This window comes from Pteropus vampyrus, unplaced genomic scaffold (genome assembly GCF_000151845.1).
Source record: "Pteropus vampyrus isolate Shadow unplaced genomic scaffold, Pvam_2.0 Scaffold324, whole genome shotgun sequence".
Classification (NCBI taxonomy): Eukaryota; Metazoa; Chordata; class Mammalia; order Chiroptera; family Pteropodidae; genus Pteropus; species Pteropus vampyrus.
The window spans coordinates 1,230,517-1,246,774 of NW_011889105.1; the positions used below are offsets into that span (position 1 = coordinate 1,230,517).

Consider the following 16,258-nt stretch of genomic DNA (forward strand, 5'->3'; position numbering starts at 1 on the left):
AAGAGACCCCCTCTGGGACAGTGTCACTGCTCAGTGTCACTGCAGTGTCACTGTAGAGTACACTGAGTCTCAACATTTTTAACATAATTCTTTGACACTATCAACAGCAGCCTGATGAGACTTGTGTGAAACTGAGTAAACATTCTCAAATGAGGTCTGTGCAAAAGAAAAATATTTTGGTGCTAGCTCTGCCAGCTTAGCTGTCGCCTGCGGTGATACTGCCACCAACTTAGTAAGCTTTCCTTCTTCCCTAATAGAAAATGGCTGAGATCAAGACCTACCTCCTCTTCATCTGGGCTTGAAGATTTGCTTAATGCTAATGATGCAATTTCACTAACGGCACTCACACAAAGGACACAATGGTTGCCCCAAAATTATTAGCAATTGCTGTTTCTCAACATTAACTCTCCATCTATATCTATAATTTTTACTATTTATATAATAATTTTTGGACATATAAAATTTGCAGCCTCACAATCATCAATTATAGCAACATTGTACTCTCCAATAATAAAAATACATTTAAACTTTCAATTGAGAGAATTTTCATGTATAAAGCATAAAACAGGACATTCGGAATAAGTTACATTTAGAGTGCTTACCTGTTTTTCAAAGTGAATATTAAGATAACAATAAATTCAAATGGCATGTCTCATTTGCATTACTGGTGCCACTACACTGGTTAGACAAGACGGTTTCCTATGCAATCTGCAATCCTTTTTCTAGTACAAGTCTAGGTGTGCCAGAAATGACACTGAAGTAGGCATTCCTCCATTTGGCCAGTTGGCCAAAGCTGAATGGCAGATTTAGGAAGAAATTTGAGGCTACAGTAGACTACTATGTACCCCTATATTTAGTGTGTGTTTGTATGTACCAGATCATTAAGTAAAACATGTATCTTACTGAAGATCGAGGTCAAAAAACATTTGAAAGCCACTCCTTCAGACTATCTGATCAAATCAGGAATTTTGCTACAAAACACTCTAAAAGAATAAGTACTATTTCCTCTGTTTGGTGAATTTCAAAACTCCGCTAGCGTATAAAAAATAACATTCTCCTATCTCTCCCAAAAACATATAGATTATAACCAATATTAGAGCTTTCAAAAAGAAAGATGAGGAAGAGAATTATCTGAACAAAGGAAAAACATGGAAAACTAAGAATTTATCATATCCATATAGTTCTCACATTTGTCTAAGAGAACATGGGGACTATTAACTTAATTTACATGCTGTGTGTATTTTAAAAAGTGTCACCCCCTCTGAATATTCTCAAAGTAAAAGTATTATTTCTACTAGGCATATTTAAATTATTCCATTAAACATGTAACAGGATGTTTTCTGCTCAAAACCAAAACAGAAAGCGTCTATGCGATAGTATCCACGTATCCACGAGTCAAGGCCATTTGATTGCTGGAGTGAAAGGAAACAGCTGTGCTCTGTTGGGTCTACACAGAGCTCCCTGGGCTTTATGGATTCCAAAAGCTCATAAAAGAGGTGATTAGCTCAGAACAGCCTTCTTGGTGAAGCTCTTTCTATTCATGTCATTCCACAAAAGCCCACTGCTCTTGAAAATAAAACACAGAGGCTATAACACTTGCAAAGAAAATCATTATGTGAATGTAGCAATGTCCAAGAGTTTCTGATGTAAAGAATAAGTTTCTTCTCTCAAATCCAATGAATTCTATTTTCATATATACCTTTAAAGGCTATAACTAATAAAAATGACTATGAACAAAATATTTTTATCTCTCTTTACTCCAACACCACCACTTCCCTGTGGCTTCCCCTTACCCAATCCAAAATGAAACCTAAAGAATTTGAAACGTGTCTTGATTTCAGCTGCAGGAATGGCAGACTCATTAAAAACAGTAGCCAGTGTATTTTCTGACAAGAGGGTTCTGTTTATTAACAGTGTGCCTTTCTTATCCATTTTTTCTTTTGCTTACACTTTTCAGTGCCTTTCAGTAAACTTAGTTACTTTTACATCTTTAGGAGCCATAATTGCAGGTTATTTTTATTTCTTCTCTATGGTGCAATAGAAAAGTCCCAAAGAGCAGGGTTCAAAATTTCAAACGACATGTTCATTACCAGCTATGTCACGACTGGCTAAAAATTAGAGAGGGGGCAATGGCCCCTAAAGACCCTTCACCCCAAGACAAACTGCTTCCAAAGTCAGTCTGAGGAGACCGCAGGGATGAATGGAAGAAAATTATTTCAGGACATGGTTCCATAGTATAGCGGTTAGCACGTCAGCTTTCCACACAGAAGGTTCCTGGGTTCACTCCCCAGTGGAGCCACGGTCCATGGTTTACAGCCATGCCACCCTGAACAAGCCTGATTGTCTGATGTTGGAAGCTAAGCAGGGTCGGGCCTGGTTAGTAATTAGATGAGGGACCACCTAGGAAGACCAGGTGCTGTAGGCATAAATAATAATCAATAATAAAAAAAATTATTTCAGTCCTTGGAATTTCACTGAAAAAAGGTTACAGTGGTCACGCCACCTTCTGCAAAAGGCAAAATGAGTCCAAGGGCTGGCTCATGACAGCAACACCTGTTTCTGTATAACCTGTGAGCTAAGAATGGCTTTACATTTTTAAATGGTTAGTGTAGTAGAGGGGGTGAGAAATCAAAATAATAATATTTCAAGACAAATGAAAACTATCTGAAATTCAAATTGCAGCATCTGTAAATAAAGTTTTATTGGAAACAGACAATATTTGCATACTATGGCTGCCATCAAACTACAACAGCAGGATTGAGCCATTGTGGGTCACAGAGACCATCTGTGACCCACAAAGCCTAAGATATTTACTACCTGGCCTTTTATAGAAAAAATTTTCTGATTTCTAGCCTATGGTCCCTTTTTCTATAAGTAACAAGCCAGACCACAGGAGCATTATGGTATATTGTGAAGAGCTGTGGGTCCAAATCTGCCTCTCACTGACCCAAAAGCAATCTCAGTCTCAGCCTCTTCCTATGCGAAATGACTAAGTGAGCAAATAAATCTATACATCCAAGATTGAGACAGAAAATCCCCTAACACCAAAATCCCTAATTCAAAATGAAATCACCCATCTATACTCACGTTTATGGGACAGTTACCACGTGTCAGACACCACGCAGAGCGTGGGCAAGCAGCAACTCATTTAATCTTCAATACATTATTAACCCTATTTTACAGCTGAAGAAACTGAAGTTAGAGAGGGTACATAACTAGTCCAGGTCTACACAGCTACAAAAGGGCAGAAATGGGGTGTAAACCCAGGCTACCTGGCTCCAGGGCCCACACTCTGAACACCCTGGATGCAGTTCAGAGAGCTGAGCTTTTAATGCTGGCATGCTGAGATTAAATGAGACTAAACAATTAACATAAATAAATTACTGAGTGAAGTTCCTGAGGCATTTTATGTACACATAAGTGTTAGCTATTATTAAATACTATAAATTTTAACTTATTTGGGAGTTTATTCCTTGTGTCTTTATCCATACTGGCAAGATAGCCTTATCAAAATCCGACTGCTGTATATGAGAGAATTTATCATTTATAATATCCCAGCAAAGAAATCTTAATGCTTTTGTTATTCAAACAAAGGATAGCATCTAGTATCATATATCTCTCAGTGGCTATTAAAGAATTAAATGTGAGTTTTAAGTTATTGTTTTTCAAACCTTTAGCTATTGTCTTTGGTCTGCTCAGGCTGCCTTAACAAAAATACCATAGACTAGGTGGCTTAAACCACAGACATTTATTTCTCACAGTTCTAGAGGCTGGGAAGACCAAGGTGCTACCCAACTCTATTTCTGCTGAGAACTCTCTTTCTGGCTTGCAGGTGGCTCCCTTCTCACCGTGTGCTCAAATGGAATTTTTTGGACACACAGAGAGATCTCTCTACCTTTTCCTATAAAACCACTAATCGCATTATGTGGGCCCCTTGGGAAATTAATTAGGGTTAGATTAGGTCATCAGGGAGTTAGGGCTTCAATATATGAATTGGGGCAGCGGGCATAAACATTCAGTCCATAACAGCTATGAATACATAATTATAGAAAAACCAGAAATGTATGAACATGTAAATGTATATATATGCTGGAATACAGGTTACCACAATAATAATAAAAATTAGCTTTTTGGAGATACATTTATGTTTCACTGTTATGTAAAAAAGGCTAGTGGCAATATATAAAACAAAAATACACAAAGAAGAAAAACTGGAAGGAAACAATATCAAAATGTTAAGTTATTTCTGGGCAGTAGAACTATGAGCCATGTTTAGTTTATTTTCTAAATTGTCTATAAAGAATAGGAATTCCATACATAACCAGGAAAACTTATCCTTTTTTAATGCCCTACTGAAGAACAACTTAAAAGTTATTTGTACTTCATCCGCAGAGTATTTTACTGAGTTATTTTTTGTCCTCTTTGTCTCCCTTATCTCACCACTAAGAAGAAAAAAAAAAATCAGTGAAGAGATAAAGCAACTGCAATAGGAAGTATGCTTGCAAAATGAGACTACAGAGGACATGTAAGTAACACAGTGGAGATGTAGGCTGGATAGGAGGTGGCATCTACTTTGATTTTGGAAAGATAACAGAAGTAGCTGATGCAAAGAGGTGCAGGGGCAGGGTAGGGCAGACCCAGAATACAGAATAGTATATAGACAGAGGAACTGGAGGTGGTTAGTGCAGGCAGGCGGATGCCCCAGCTTGCCTGGTTCTGAAAGTAGAGATTGTTTATGGACAGGGGAGCTAGACAGAGGTCTGAAGGGTCTGGGAAGACCCAAGGAGTCCAGGTGATTCCCAGAAAAGGTCAAAGAAATATTCAGGTATTTTCCCAAGCCAGGTCAGATTCTGGGAGAAGGAAGAGGGTCCCACGAGAATAAAGTCCCTAAAGAATGACAGAGAAGTCCCTAGAGTTTCCCAGAGAATGACAAAGGTCAGCAAGTGAAAAGCTGTGGTTTTCTGGGGTTATATTTAAAATAGGGTAATTATAGGACCATTCTTATGAAAATGTCCCCTCCACTAGAGGCCTGAGGGTCACAAACTTAGATTCAGTGACAAATTTCAACTACTCCAAGGCCCAAGGCACCTTTCACACCCACTGCTGAGGTGGCAAGTTGCTCAAGAACTTTAACTCTTTCATTAATGGATGCCCAGAAGCTCATTTTCCTTTCTGGGGTTGTGCAGGGACTTAAGGGAAGGCAGGAGATTAAGACATTTGGAATTTGCCCTTAAACTTCTCGGAATACCCTTAGTCCCCTCCCAAACCCTTGAGCCTGAAGAATTATTTGCTGTTTGCCATGTGGATGGGTTGACAGTGAAAATAACCTCCACCTGCAGAGATAGAAGAGGGAAAGCTCGGGTGTTCTCTAGGGCAGCTGGCTTTCCACCAATACACAGTGGTCGTCTAAACTGTAGACTTTCATAATAATTACTAGGAATTTGCCCTCCTTTAGTACCCACTATCCAGCTATAGAAGTAACCAGTCTTCTCTTGTCATCTATCTTAAGAAATTACACTTCTTTAACTACGATCTTAAAGATATTTAGTGGAAAATTAATACTCAAGAGCACTATAATAGTTCTATGAACAGAATTTGTTGTTGAGTTCTAGAGATTTAGCAATAAAACTTATACCCATTAGTACAATTCTATGTTCTTAAAATTGTCACTATATCAGAATCCCTATAAGTATATTAATGTTATTTTCTTATAAAAAAAAAAAGAGAGAGAGAGAGAGGTTTTTGGTTTCTTGTGTGACAACTACATTAATTGACAGAAGAATGCGTGGGCTGAGAACTACTTTCTTAGAGGAAGAATAGTCCCTTTTCCGGAGAGAAGCATTGAAAACTCTCCTTCCTGGAATAAAATTAAAAGAATTTCTATAAAGCAAGGTCTGAACTTGAATCCATTGCTTAAAACTGTTATCTCCAAAAAAGAAAAGAAAAAATGTTGGAGAAAGAAGGATTCTGAACAATATTTCGCAAGAAGTTAATGTTTAAAACTAGCTAAAGATATATTCCTCAACCTCAACCTATGGAGCTGATATTATCAAGTTATAATTAGCTTTTTGCAAACATAAAAGTCTTCATAGTCTCAAAGGCCTATGAATAACCACATTTTGAATAACCACATTTTGCAAGGGTCTCTTTGGCCATGAAGGTAGGATCCAGACACATTTCTGCATGGCTACCTCAATGTTCTCTTTCTCAAGGCAGCTGCAAAAACAAAACAAAACAAAAAACAGCAACAACCAAAACACAACTCCACTGCCTTGTGTAGCCAGAGCCTAAGTGAAATCAGATCAGACATAATTATGAACATATTATGTCTCCACCCTAAAGCTCTTCCCATCCTTTCCTCTCTCTCCATGTTTGCCATGAAAATCTGGACTTATGAAAAGTCATTAAAGTATTTAATTCCTCCATATGTTTGCATTCACATGGCACTGAGCATAGGGATTAGCAGGAAGATAGGTATCATCGAAAATGTCCCAGGGTTTTATAAGAAGCACAGGATGAAATTATGTAGAAATTTGGAGAATTATTTGAAAAGTCAGTCTAAAGCAATGAAAATTTAAAAATACATTTAGAATCAAGTGAAAAAACAAGGCCAGGGTGATCTAGGTACTCACTTATCAAGGACCTAGCAAGTTAATAAGAAAATTGGGGCCAGAACTTCACCCCAAAGCTAACGTTCATTTTCCATTTACTATATTATGCCTCTTCCTCCTCCAACTCACTGTATTAGCCCATCTTTATGCCTAAAGTCCTATCATTAAAGAGTATAGTAACGGGAATATAGAGTACAGCATAGGAAAAGAGTCAATAGTATTTTAATGGCTATGTGTAGAGCCAGATGAGTGATACAGTAATCAGGGGGATCACTTCATAAACTATAAATGTCTAACCAAACTAAGAAAAAAAAAAACATTTAAAAAAAGAAGTACAGAAATACAGAAGCCCCCCTTATCCTCAGGGGATATGTTCAAAAACCCTCAGTGGATGCCTGAAATCGCAGATAGTACCAAAACCCTATATATACTATATTTTTTCCCTACAAATACATACCTTTTCACATAAAGGAAGCACTTCGCTTTGTCATATCTGAATTGCCAGTATCACTACTCTAGTGCTTTGGGGCCATTATTAAGTAAAATTAGAGTTATGTGAACATGAGCCCTGTGATACGGAGACAGTCAATCTGATAACCAAGAAAACTACTATGAAACTAACGGGCGGGTAATATATATAGTATGGATCCACTGGAAAAAGGGATGGTTCACGTCCCGGGCAGGATGGCGTGAGATTTCATCATGTTACTCAGAACAGTGAGCAATTAATAACTTATGAATTATTTCCGGAACTTTCCATTTAATGGTTGTCTGTGGGTAACTAAAACTGTGGAAAGTGAAATTATGTATAAGGGAGACTACTATAGTTCATTGGAAAAGGGAATTCCTTTCTGAAATCTTGTTTTTCGCTTATCTTATTTTTTAATGTAAGCACCCTTGGGAAAGGGATTACCATAAATCAATGATCAGTTTAACACAGAAGGTGAATTTGTTCATCGGATGTGAAGGAGTGAGTTAGTTTTCTCTCGGGGCCCTGCGAAATTGAGATAAGAGGAAACCAAGTTCCAGGTGATGTCAACAAAGAAAACAAGGACAGTCCTGACCGAGATACTGTAGTAAGGCTCTCTGGGCACATGGCACTGGTCCCTTGAGGTGCAGTAATCAAAGGTCAAAGAACAACTAGCTATGGTGTTCAGGTCTGCCTAAGGATAGGTCTGAAAAAGGAAGGGTATCCAAGAATAAATCCATTCAAGAGTACCAACAGACCCAGGCCAATCTTAATGTCATGGTACATCTGAAAGGCACAGGTGTGTTAGCCAAAAGTCTAAAAGATATGAGACATGCATCCAAGCAGGAAAAAAGCAGGCCAATGATAAGGGTTCAGGGCAGACCAAGCAGCAGATATCTTGGTGCCAGTCAACAAGAGAGGCCAGAACAGATATCAAGACATCAGAGAGACCTAGTTCCAACCAAGAATTGAAAAATGGGCAGAAGCCCATTGTGAAGAACAGAGCTCCTACCACGCCAGTGTCAAGTCCCAGGGACCTTTAGAGGTATATTCAGGTAAAGAAGTGGTCTTCCAGAGCAGGAAGGCATTAGGCAAGGATCAGAAGCAGCCCTGTGGATGGGACAGGTTCTTTGAAAGTGGAAGTGGGCAGTCACCATAAGCGGTGACTCCTACTTCACATTTCACCTTAACACAGGTCCAGGTTCTCATTGATGATATAGATTTAGAACTTAAGCACAGAGAAATAAAAGAGAATAATTTATTCCCCGAAAGGAAAATAAGGTTGAAAACAATCTCAAGTTTGGCACACTATTCAGAAAAAGAAATTTAGAGGGTACAGTTTCTGTTGCACCATTTCATAGCCAGTTTCCTTGCCTGAAAAACCAGTGAAAATACTTTCAGTTTAGGTCCTCCCTGGGCTATTGTTGATTTGCACTGACTCATCAAAACAACAGCCCCCGGAGCAGCCAGGAAACTCTGTAAACCTGGGTAGGCAACATTTTAAGTAGAGTCATAAGAGTCTGGTTTTTAAGCAAGGAAATATTAGATTGTAGCATCTTCCAAATTTAGAGTCTGAGATACCTGCCAACTGTGCCAACTAGATAGTGGGGCTTCTCTCAGCCTAGCTGCCCTCACCATGCTCAGAGAGCTTGAATTTGGAGGTGTCTTCCCTTCGAGCAGGGATTGAGTCAAGAGGTTCCTAGAAGACACAGCCACTGCAGAATACTCTCCAGTGGAAGTCCTTTCTTTGTCTCTTGCAAGTAAGTTTTATTCAAATCTTTCCTCCTACATGAGGGAGGGAATCCTGACATATAACCCACGCATTTCTCAGAACCAAGCAAAATGCCTCGTATAGGGCTGCCAGAAAGACTCCCTGGGACAGCCTACAGATCCTCCTGAAGGGCCTAAGGCAGCCCCTCTGGCAGGAGTATAAACTGAGTTGGTCCCCAGGGTCTTCCTTAATATGAATTCAAATTATCTTCAAGCTCCCTGGAAATGAGGAGCTCTAAACTGGGAAGGAACTACATGTGAACGCATTCTTTGGTTCCACAAATATAAAACGAAAGTAACTTATCAAATTCTACAGGATGCTAACCAGTTTTAAAATCCCATACTAAACAAAATGCACAAATACAAAACTCTCCCGCAACTCTTACCCCAAGAGTAAGTTGAGGGATTTGCCTTGTGTCTTTCTAAAAATTCTACAGATTCCAAACGTCAAGTGTGAAATGACTGGCAAGAATGAATGAAAAAGAGGTGATCACACAGTCCCACCGGCCACTTGTTTAAGAGATCTGAAGCTATGACCCTCTTTAATCCATGGCTACAAACTAAACACCCACAGCTACTGTTAACTGTTAACACTGACAGATATGTAAAGGGCTGATATGTAGGCATTTGAATTATCGATTCCTGAGTGGAGCAGTACTGTGTTCCAGACTGCTACACTAGACAAATGGCTTTCTCTTTCATCTATGTGTACATATCAAGTCTCCCTGACTTCTCTGAGAGAGCTCGGCCACTGTGCAGTCAAGTGAATGTGGATAGGACATATCAAGTTACTTCTGCCCAAGTCAAATGACTTCCCCCCTTTCCTGCCTACCAAGCTCTTACTCAGCATTGAAGACCCTGCTTACATTTTCCCTATTCTGTGACACCTCAACTTCTTCAAGTTCCTTTCTGGCACTTCCCAGCTCTCTGACCACAGTTTGGCAATATCTATCACATGCTTTGTAATTTTTCTGTTTAAGGCAAGTTCACATTTTTGGCAGGAAGGTAAATTGGTAGAACCTCTTTGGAGAGCATTTTGGAACTGTCTATGAAAATGGCAAGGCACATACCCTCTGACAATACAACAATCCCGGCCTTTCTTCTGTGGACTTCCACAGGTAAACAACAGGCTATTATAACCCTATTTGTTATAACAAGAGTGTAAATGATCTAAATGCATATTAATATGAGTCTGGTTAAATAAAGACAATAGAGTACCATGCAGTTGTTCAAAAGAACCATTCTATACTGATATCTAAAAATTTTTCCCCAAACTCCTTTAATTTGTATGATAGAGAATCTTTGTTTTTCCTAGCTTTATTGAGGTATGAATTACAAATTGATAAGAGGCTATTGACTTCACAGCTCACATCAGCCCACTGAAAGGGGGAGTGCCTGCCTCTCTCTCTCTTCCTTCCTCTCTTTCCTTCCCTCCCTCCCTTTCTCTCTTTCCCTCCCTACCTGCGTCTCTCTTTCCCTCCCTCCCTTTCTGATACATTGTTTTCCCCTGGGCATTAAGTAAGAAAGGCCAACTTTGGTGACGGTTTTCATTAAATATGAGGTAGAAGGTAAACGGAATCAAAATCTGCCACCCCAAAATATGCCCCTTTGGCATAAGGATTATTTTGAGCTGAAGGCAATTGAGAAAAAGCAGACACAGGAAGAACTCTGTGCCCTCCGCCTATCTGCCTAAAAGCAGGGCATAAATTCCCCTTATGAAGGTATGCTCCCCTAATATGCTCCCATATAAGAGAACAACTCTTATCACTGGAGATGGAAATCTTACCTGGACAAGTCTGTGTAAACAAACCATACTAAAATAACCCTTATCTTCCATTAGTTTCCCCATATATTTACCTTCCCACAATTTACTTCCTCTAGAAGCCCAACACCCCTTTTCCTTTGGTCACTACTCTACAATGTATCGCCCTTTGTTAAAATGGTATACAAACTTCCAAGTCAAATCACTTCTTTGCATTTTCACTTCTTTACTATATACTCCCTGTAGACATAAAATTTAAAATATCAATTAAATTTGTATGTATTAAATTTTCCTCCTAGTAATCTGTTTTGTTTTCTCAGTTTAATTCACAGGACTCAGACATAGAACCTAAGAGGGTAGATGAAATATCTTTTCCTTCTTCACAGAGGCATGTCAGAAAAGCAAGTCACTAGCTACAATGAAATCAAGCAGTGAGAATGTAGAAAACCCAAAAGGGAGAGGACCCCACTATTTCCAGAAGTAGTGCTGATGTATACTGTTCCAGCCTTTGCTACTTTATAGTAAACCTACAAGATGTGCCCAATTAGTCTCATCTACCTTATTCCAGAAAGACTTTATGTATCAAGACTTTTTATGTATCTGTCATGCATAAAAAGTTCAGTTGTCATGCAGTTATAAAGAAATAAAAGATTATTCTACTCTCAAAAAGTGTCTAATAGTCAATACAGATCAAATGAAAGAGGGGAATTATACAAAACACATGCAAAAAATACAACTATGTAAGTTAATACACAACAGAAGCTCAACAAAATCTTATCCAACCTACTAACAGAATCCTCCCAGGTTTCTCTGCCATAAATGTAGAGACTCTAGTTAAGACTTATGTTCCATTTCCAGGTCAAACCAACCACCTCCTAGCTTTGAGACCTCAAGTAGTTTTTCTTAACCTCACTAAGTCCTACTTAATCCATAAAATGGAGATATTAGGATCCACCTTTTAGGGAAGTTAAAATAACCAAATAAGAGAGCAGTTAAAGTTCTTGGCACAATGCCTGATATTTAATTAGTGTCAAATAAATGTTAATTATTACTATCATCATCATCATTCTGTAATTTTGAAGATGTTCTTCTAACTTTATAAATGGAGCGCCTCTGACTAATTCATTTATTCAGAGGGGAAAAAAACTACAAAAGCTCAGATTATTTTAGATGAAGACCTTTTTCCTCTCAAGGGTGTTATAAAAGCAGCATATGTGTGACATCTCTGAAGCTTATGATGTTTTTACTGTGTACACACAAGAACCCAAAATATTGACATTTGCTTCTTTAAAGTCCCATGAATTTATTTTCACAAGACATGTGAAATATTTATGCTGCTTTACTTCCACCATCAAAATCAATAAGCCATTTAAAAGAATTGGTCAAGGTCAGACATCAGGCTGCCAACTACAGTGGAGGGTCATCAAACCTGCTTGAAACGCAATGATTTGGGTCCAAATCTCATTCAATATCATTTGGCCCACTTTTACATCATCTGAGAATAAAGTCATTTTTTAAAAAATATTGTGAGAACATAAGTTGTTTTCTGTACTCCAACAGGCTAGGCGGTTTCACCCTAATTGAACTGCAAGGCTTTGGAGGGTGGCTGAAAAGAACAGAAGTGCTATATGTGTAGAACTGAGAGGCTGGCTGGTTCAGCAGAAAGTACAGAGTCGCATTAAGAATGAGCTGAAAACCACAAAACTGTTGCACAGTTTAGCAGACAAAGTATCAAGGCAACGTATCTAACAATTAGGGGAAAGGGTTTTGATGACAGACCTGGAGTGGCCAAAAGTGACCCTATAGAGAAAAAAATCAGAAACCAAGGAAAGGTTAAAATGTGATAGAACTGATTTTTCAAGCAGAGACACCATTCTGAAGATAATTGTTTGTATTTTCTTTTTGGAATGAAATAGATTTGAAGAAGACAAAAGAAAACCTGAGAGAAAACAGTGGTTATCACTAGATGATAAGTAGGGATGATTTTTGTGTTTTGATTTATATATTTATTATTTTTCTCTAGTATATTTTCTATAATAAAATATTACTTTTATTTTTAATTACAAGATTTTTTTTTTCAACAAAATGGACAAGATCAGCCATGCAATTATAGATATGGGACAATCTAAGACATTATCTGTAGATACATAAATGTACCCCATTAGACTAAACACCCTCATTGAGTCTTTCACTGTTCTTGGAACCGCAGTGTATAGCACAGGACCTAAAATATAAGCTGCATGTATTAAGAAGTGGTTAGCAAAAGAATTTTGATTGTGGCCAGAATCTCAAACAAAGTGACCTCTGGTATAACCTCAGGAAGGAACCTAAGGAAATGCAAAAAGAAATTAAGTGGCAGGGCTTTCCCGCAAGCATCTGACCAGGGCTTGCCTGGGCATCCTCCAAAGTTCCCTTTATGGGGTACATGCCATTCATCCCAATAGATACATTAGCCCATATTATAGCTCAATGTCCCTTGCTACTAAAATTTTCCAGTAAGTCTTTTATCTTCTCTCACCTAGCTCCCCTCCTTTTAGTACTGCCTATGAAGTGAGCCATGCTATTCCACCAGATCTTGCTTTGCAGGAAGGTATATGGACCACTACTATGATATCCCACTTGTGTTTCTTGTAGAGATGTCCAGTCCATGCCAACACTTCAAGAAAACAATGGGAGAAGCTCACCTCAGATTCCAGTACCATTAAATAACTTTTCCTAGCCAAGTAATACATTTTAATTTTATGAACACTAGCAATCTTGTGATTGATCTTTTATCTTCGTACTTGAAGCTGAGTGCCAAATTTACAGCCCTCTTTCAAAAATTGTGCAGGACCTTACATGTGTCTGAAAGATAACTTTTCTTCTGGTTTCCTCTTACTACTCTTCCTTCCCTCTACCTGACTCTGCTTTCTTTATCTTTTTTTACTCTCGCTTGGGATGAGGCAGTATATTAACAAATCAAGAAAACAAAAATTAAATACACTTCCCCACCCCAGTTCCAAGCTTGCTTCAGACATCTTCACCCATGTAGCTTGCCTGCAGGACAAGAGAGCAAAACTCATCATCACTCTCCTTGCTGCTACCAACCAGGCAGTGACTTTTATGTGCATTTGTGACAAGTCTGACTAAAGACCAGAGGCACTTTCCTTTCCATTTTCTGCCCACCAACTCTAAAATACACATGTGGACGGTGCACTGTGATGTAAGCCATTATAGCTAAGAACCCAGACTCTGAAGCCAGACTACCTGGCCTCTAATCCTGCCCACTCCTCCTTATCCAGCTGCTGACCATGGGCCAATTAATCTTTCTGTGCCTTGCCTTCATTTCCCCACCTGAGGTAGTGGTACTCACCTCATAGGGTTGCTGTAAGAAGTAAACGAGTTAATATATTTAAAGTGATTAGATCAGTGCCTGGCACATAGGAAATGTACTATAATAGGGCAGTTCTGTTTTCAGTTATCAGGCCACACGAAGTTGCCGGTGGGACTGACAGTATTTTTCATTAATTTGTAAATTAGTAAACTGAAGAAATGATTTCTGTGGTGACTTTATTTGAGTTTCAATGTCACTTATAAATGAGTGCAGAGTCTAAGCTCTCTCTAAACAACAGTCATTTTCAACCATTTACTTTCTGATTTACTGAACAGAAGGAGAATCAGACAACAAAAATAGTTCCTGGGAGTGTATCCCCAACTGGTAACACCATGATCCATAAACCACACCCCTGTGTACATGAGTACTCATGTACACACTCTTGTACACACACACACATACACATCACTGTCGATGTCCCTCCAGCTGCAGCACAGACATCACTTAGTGTCGAGAGAGATTTAAAAAACCTCATGAATAGCTTCTCAGGAAATTCCTTAAAATACAGTACTTTGGCTATCAAAGAACAACTCTGCTTTGTTGGATACTCGAGGTCTTGATTTACATCTGAGAGTAAAAAGCTGCCACCTCCTACATATTGACTTAAAATGCAAATTCCTCATCAGATCCCCCAACTAAAGAAGTACAGAGCCCAATTCTAGCTGGCCACGCCCACGGTTGCTCACAACGGAGCCAAAGTCCCAGCAACTTCCTCCACACCCTGCCTACAGAAATTTAAGCCCTCAGTGAATCACTATTCTATACATGGATGTACATAATTTCCAAATAAAATGGCTTGAAACTGACACTGTATCGGGGCAAAGAAAGAAAACTAAATAATCATTAAGATTGTAGTGCTTGATTAAAGTTTAGGAAAATTAGAAAAAATTAATCACTGAAACTCTACGCTTCACGACCAAGGTTACTTGGAAATTTGAGGTAAACGGATAAATTCGGCCTCTGCTATACTAAAGTTACATGAGATTGTACAAAAAAGATCCGAGAGTATGTCAGAGCTATTTATTTTCCACTTCCTACGTTTCCCCTAATTACCTACAAATGAATGCACTACGATATTGAATTGAAACTCACCAGTCCCTTTTAAATTCTCGTTTCTCCCTATCACAGAAAATATTCTAAGAATAGAATCAAAAATGAACCAAGACTATCGGCCAAAGCAATGGCTTTAGGAATTTAGTAATCGCACCCTCTCCAGTTTAGCCGGCCAAATTCACTAGGGGACTAGAGGCACAAGACTTGCATAGCATAATAAAGTGACACTTCCGAATAGCCGAGATTACTCTGCTGCAGCCTAGATTCTCGCCACGAAGTCTAGTTTAGTTTTCTAAATGCTTTTCCCAAGATCCTGAGGTCAATTTCAAACGCTGTTCCTCTCAAAACTTCCAAAGAAGACTCGGTCACCCACCCCACCCTGCAAGCAGCGCACTTCCCGTTCGCTTTGGCCGGTCAAGAACTCTAACTTGACAGTGACAGACACTGAAAAAAAAGAGGAAGTGGCTAAAAGACCATTTTTCAAGACATTTACTTAATTTTTTTAAAGGGATATCAATAGCCTTGTCTTCCAGGAAAGCTTCAATGGGACATATCCATCACATCCTCTTGAAAGTTGCAGCGAATGTCAATGTTGCAAAACCGAGGGCGACTCGCCTTTAAAAATAAACTTTTTAAAAATCCTCGAAATCCTCTTGCTATCCAAAACGATCCCTCCCCCTTAGCGAACGCAACAAAGCGAACAACTCCCATTCTGGTGGGTAGTATCTCGAGAGCGGGACTCGGGGCCGGCGACGTGCCTGGTCTGCCCTGCCAAGTGGCAGAAGGAGCGCAAGGCACTGAGGCGGTCGGAGGACCCGGCGAGCACCTCCCTTACCTGGTTTGACCGGTTTGGGTGGCGGCTTCGACATCTCGCTTCCTGGAGCAACTAATCCTAACGACCACGCACGAAAAGCGAACCGAACGCCCCGCCAGCCAGCACTCCCTGCGCCCCAGAGTTTCTTTTTGTCTGGTTTGCAGCGGTGCGCCTTCAAGGACCTGCGCCCACCCTTGGCTGCGGAATCAGCGGACGCAGGGAGAGCGGCTCCGCGCAGTTCTCGCCCCGCCCGCGGCCGCCCGAGTTGTCCCGAGCGCGCGGCGGGGCAGACGAGGAAGTGGCCGCCGCCTCGCCGAGCGCCAATTGGTTCCCCGGCTGGCAGCTGCGGCGCGGCGGGAGCGCGGGCGGGAACGCGGGCGGCGCGCACGGCGACGGAACCAGGAGC

At 39.8% G+C, this 16,258-nt stretch overlaps 1 protein-coding gene across 1 annotated transcript in view; it reads right to left on the bottom strand.

Annotated features, from left to right (window-relative positions):
• Positions 1 to 16,185, bottom strand: part of OSTF1 (osteoclast stimulating factor 1) — a 45,841-nt gene extending 29,656 nt beyond the window's left edge. The window contains exon 1 of the mRNA XM_011377898.2: positions 15,874 to 16,185. Within this exon, the coding sequence (XP_011376200.1) occupies positions 15,874 to 15,907 (34 nt within the window). The 5' untranslated portion in view covers positions 15,908 to 16,185. The remainder of the gene's footprint in view (positions 1 to 15,873) is intronic.
• Positions 16,186 to 16,258: the final 73 nt, after the last annotated feature.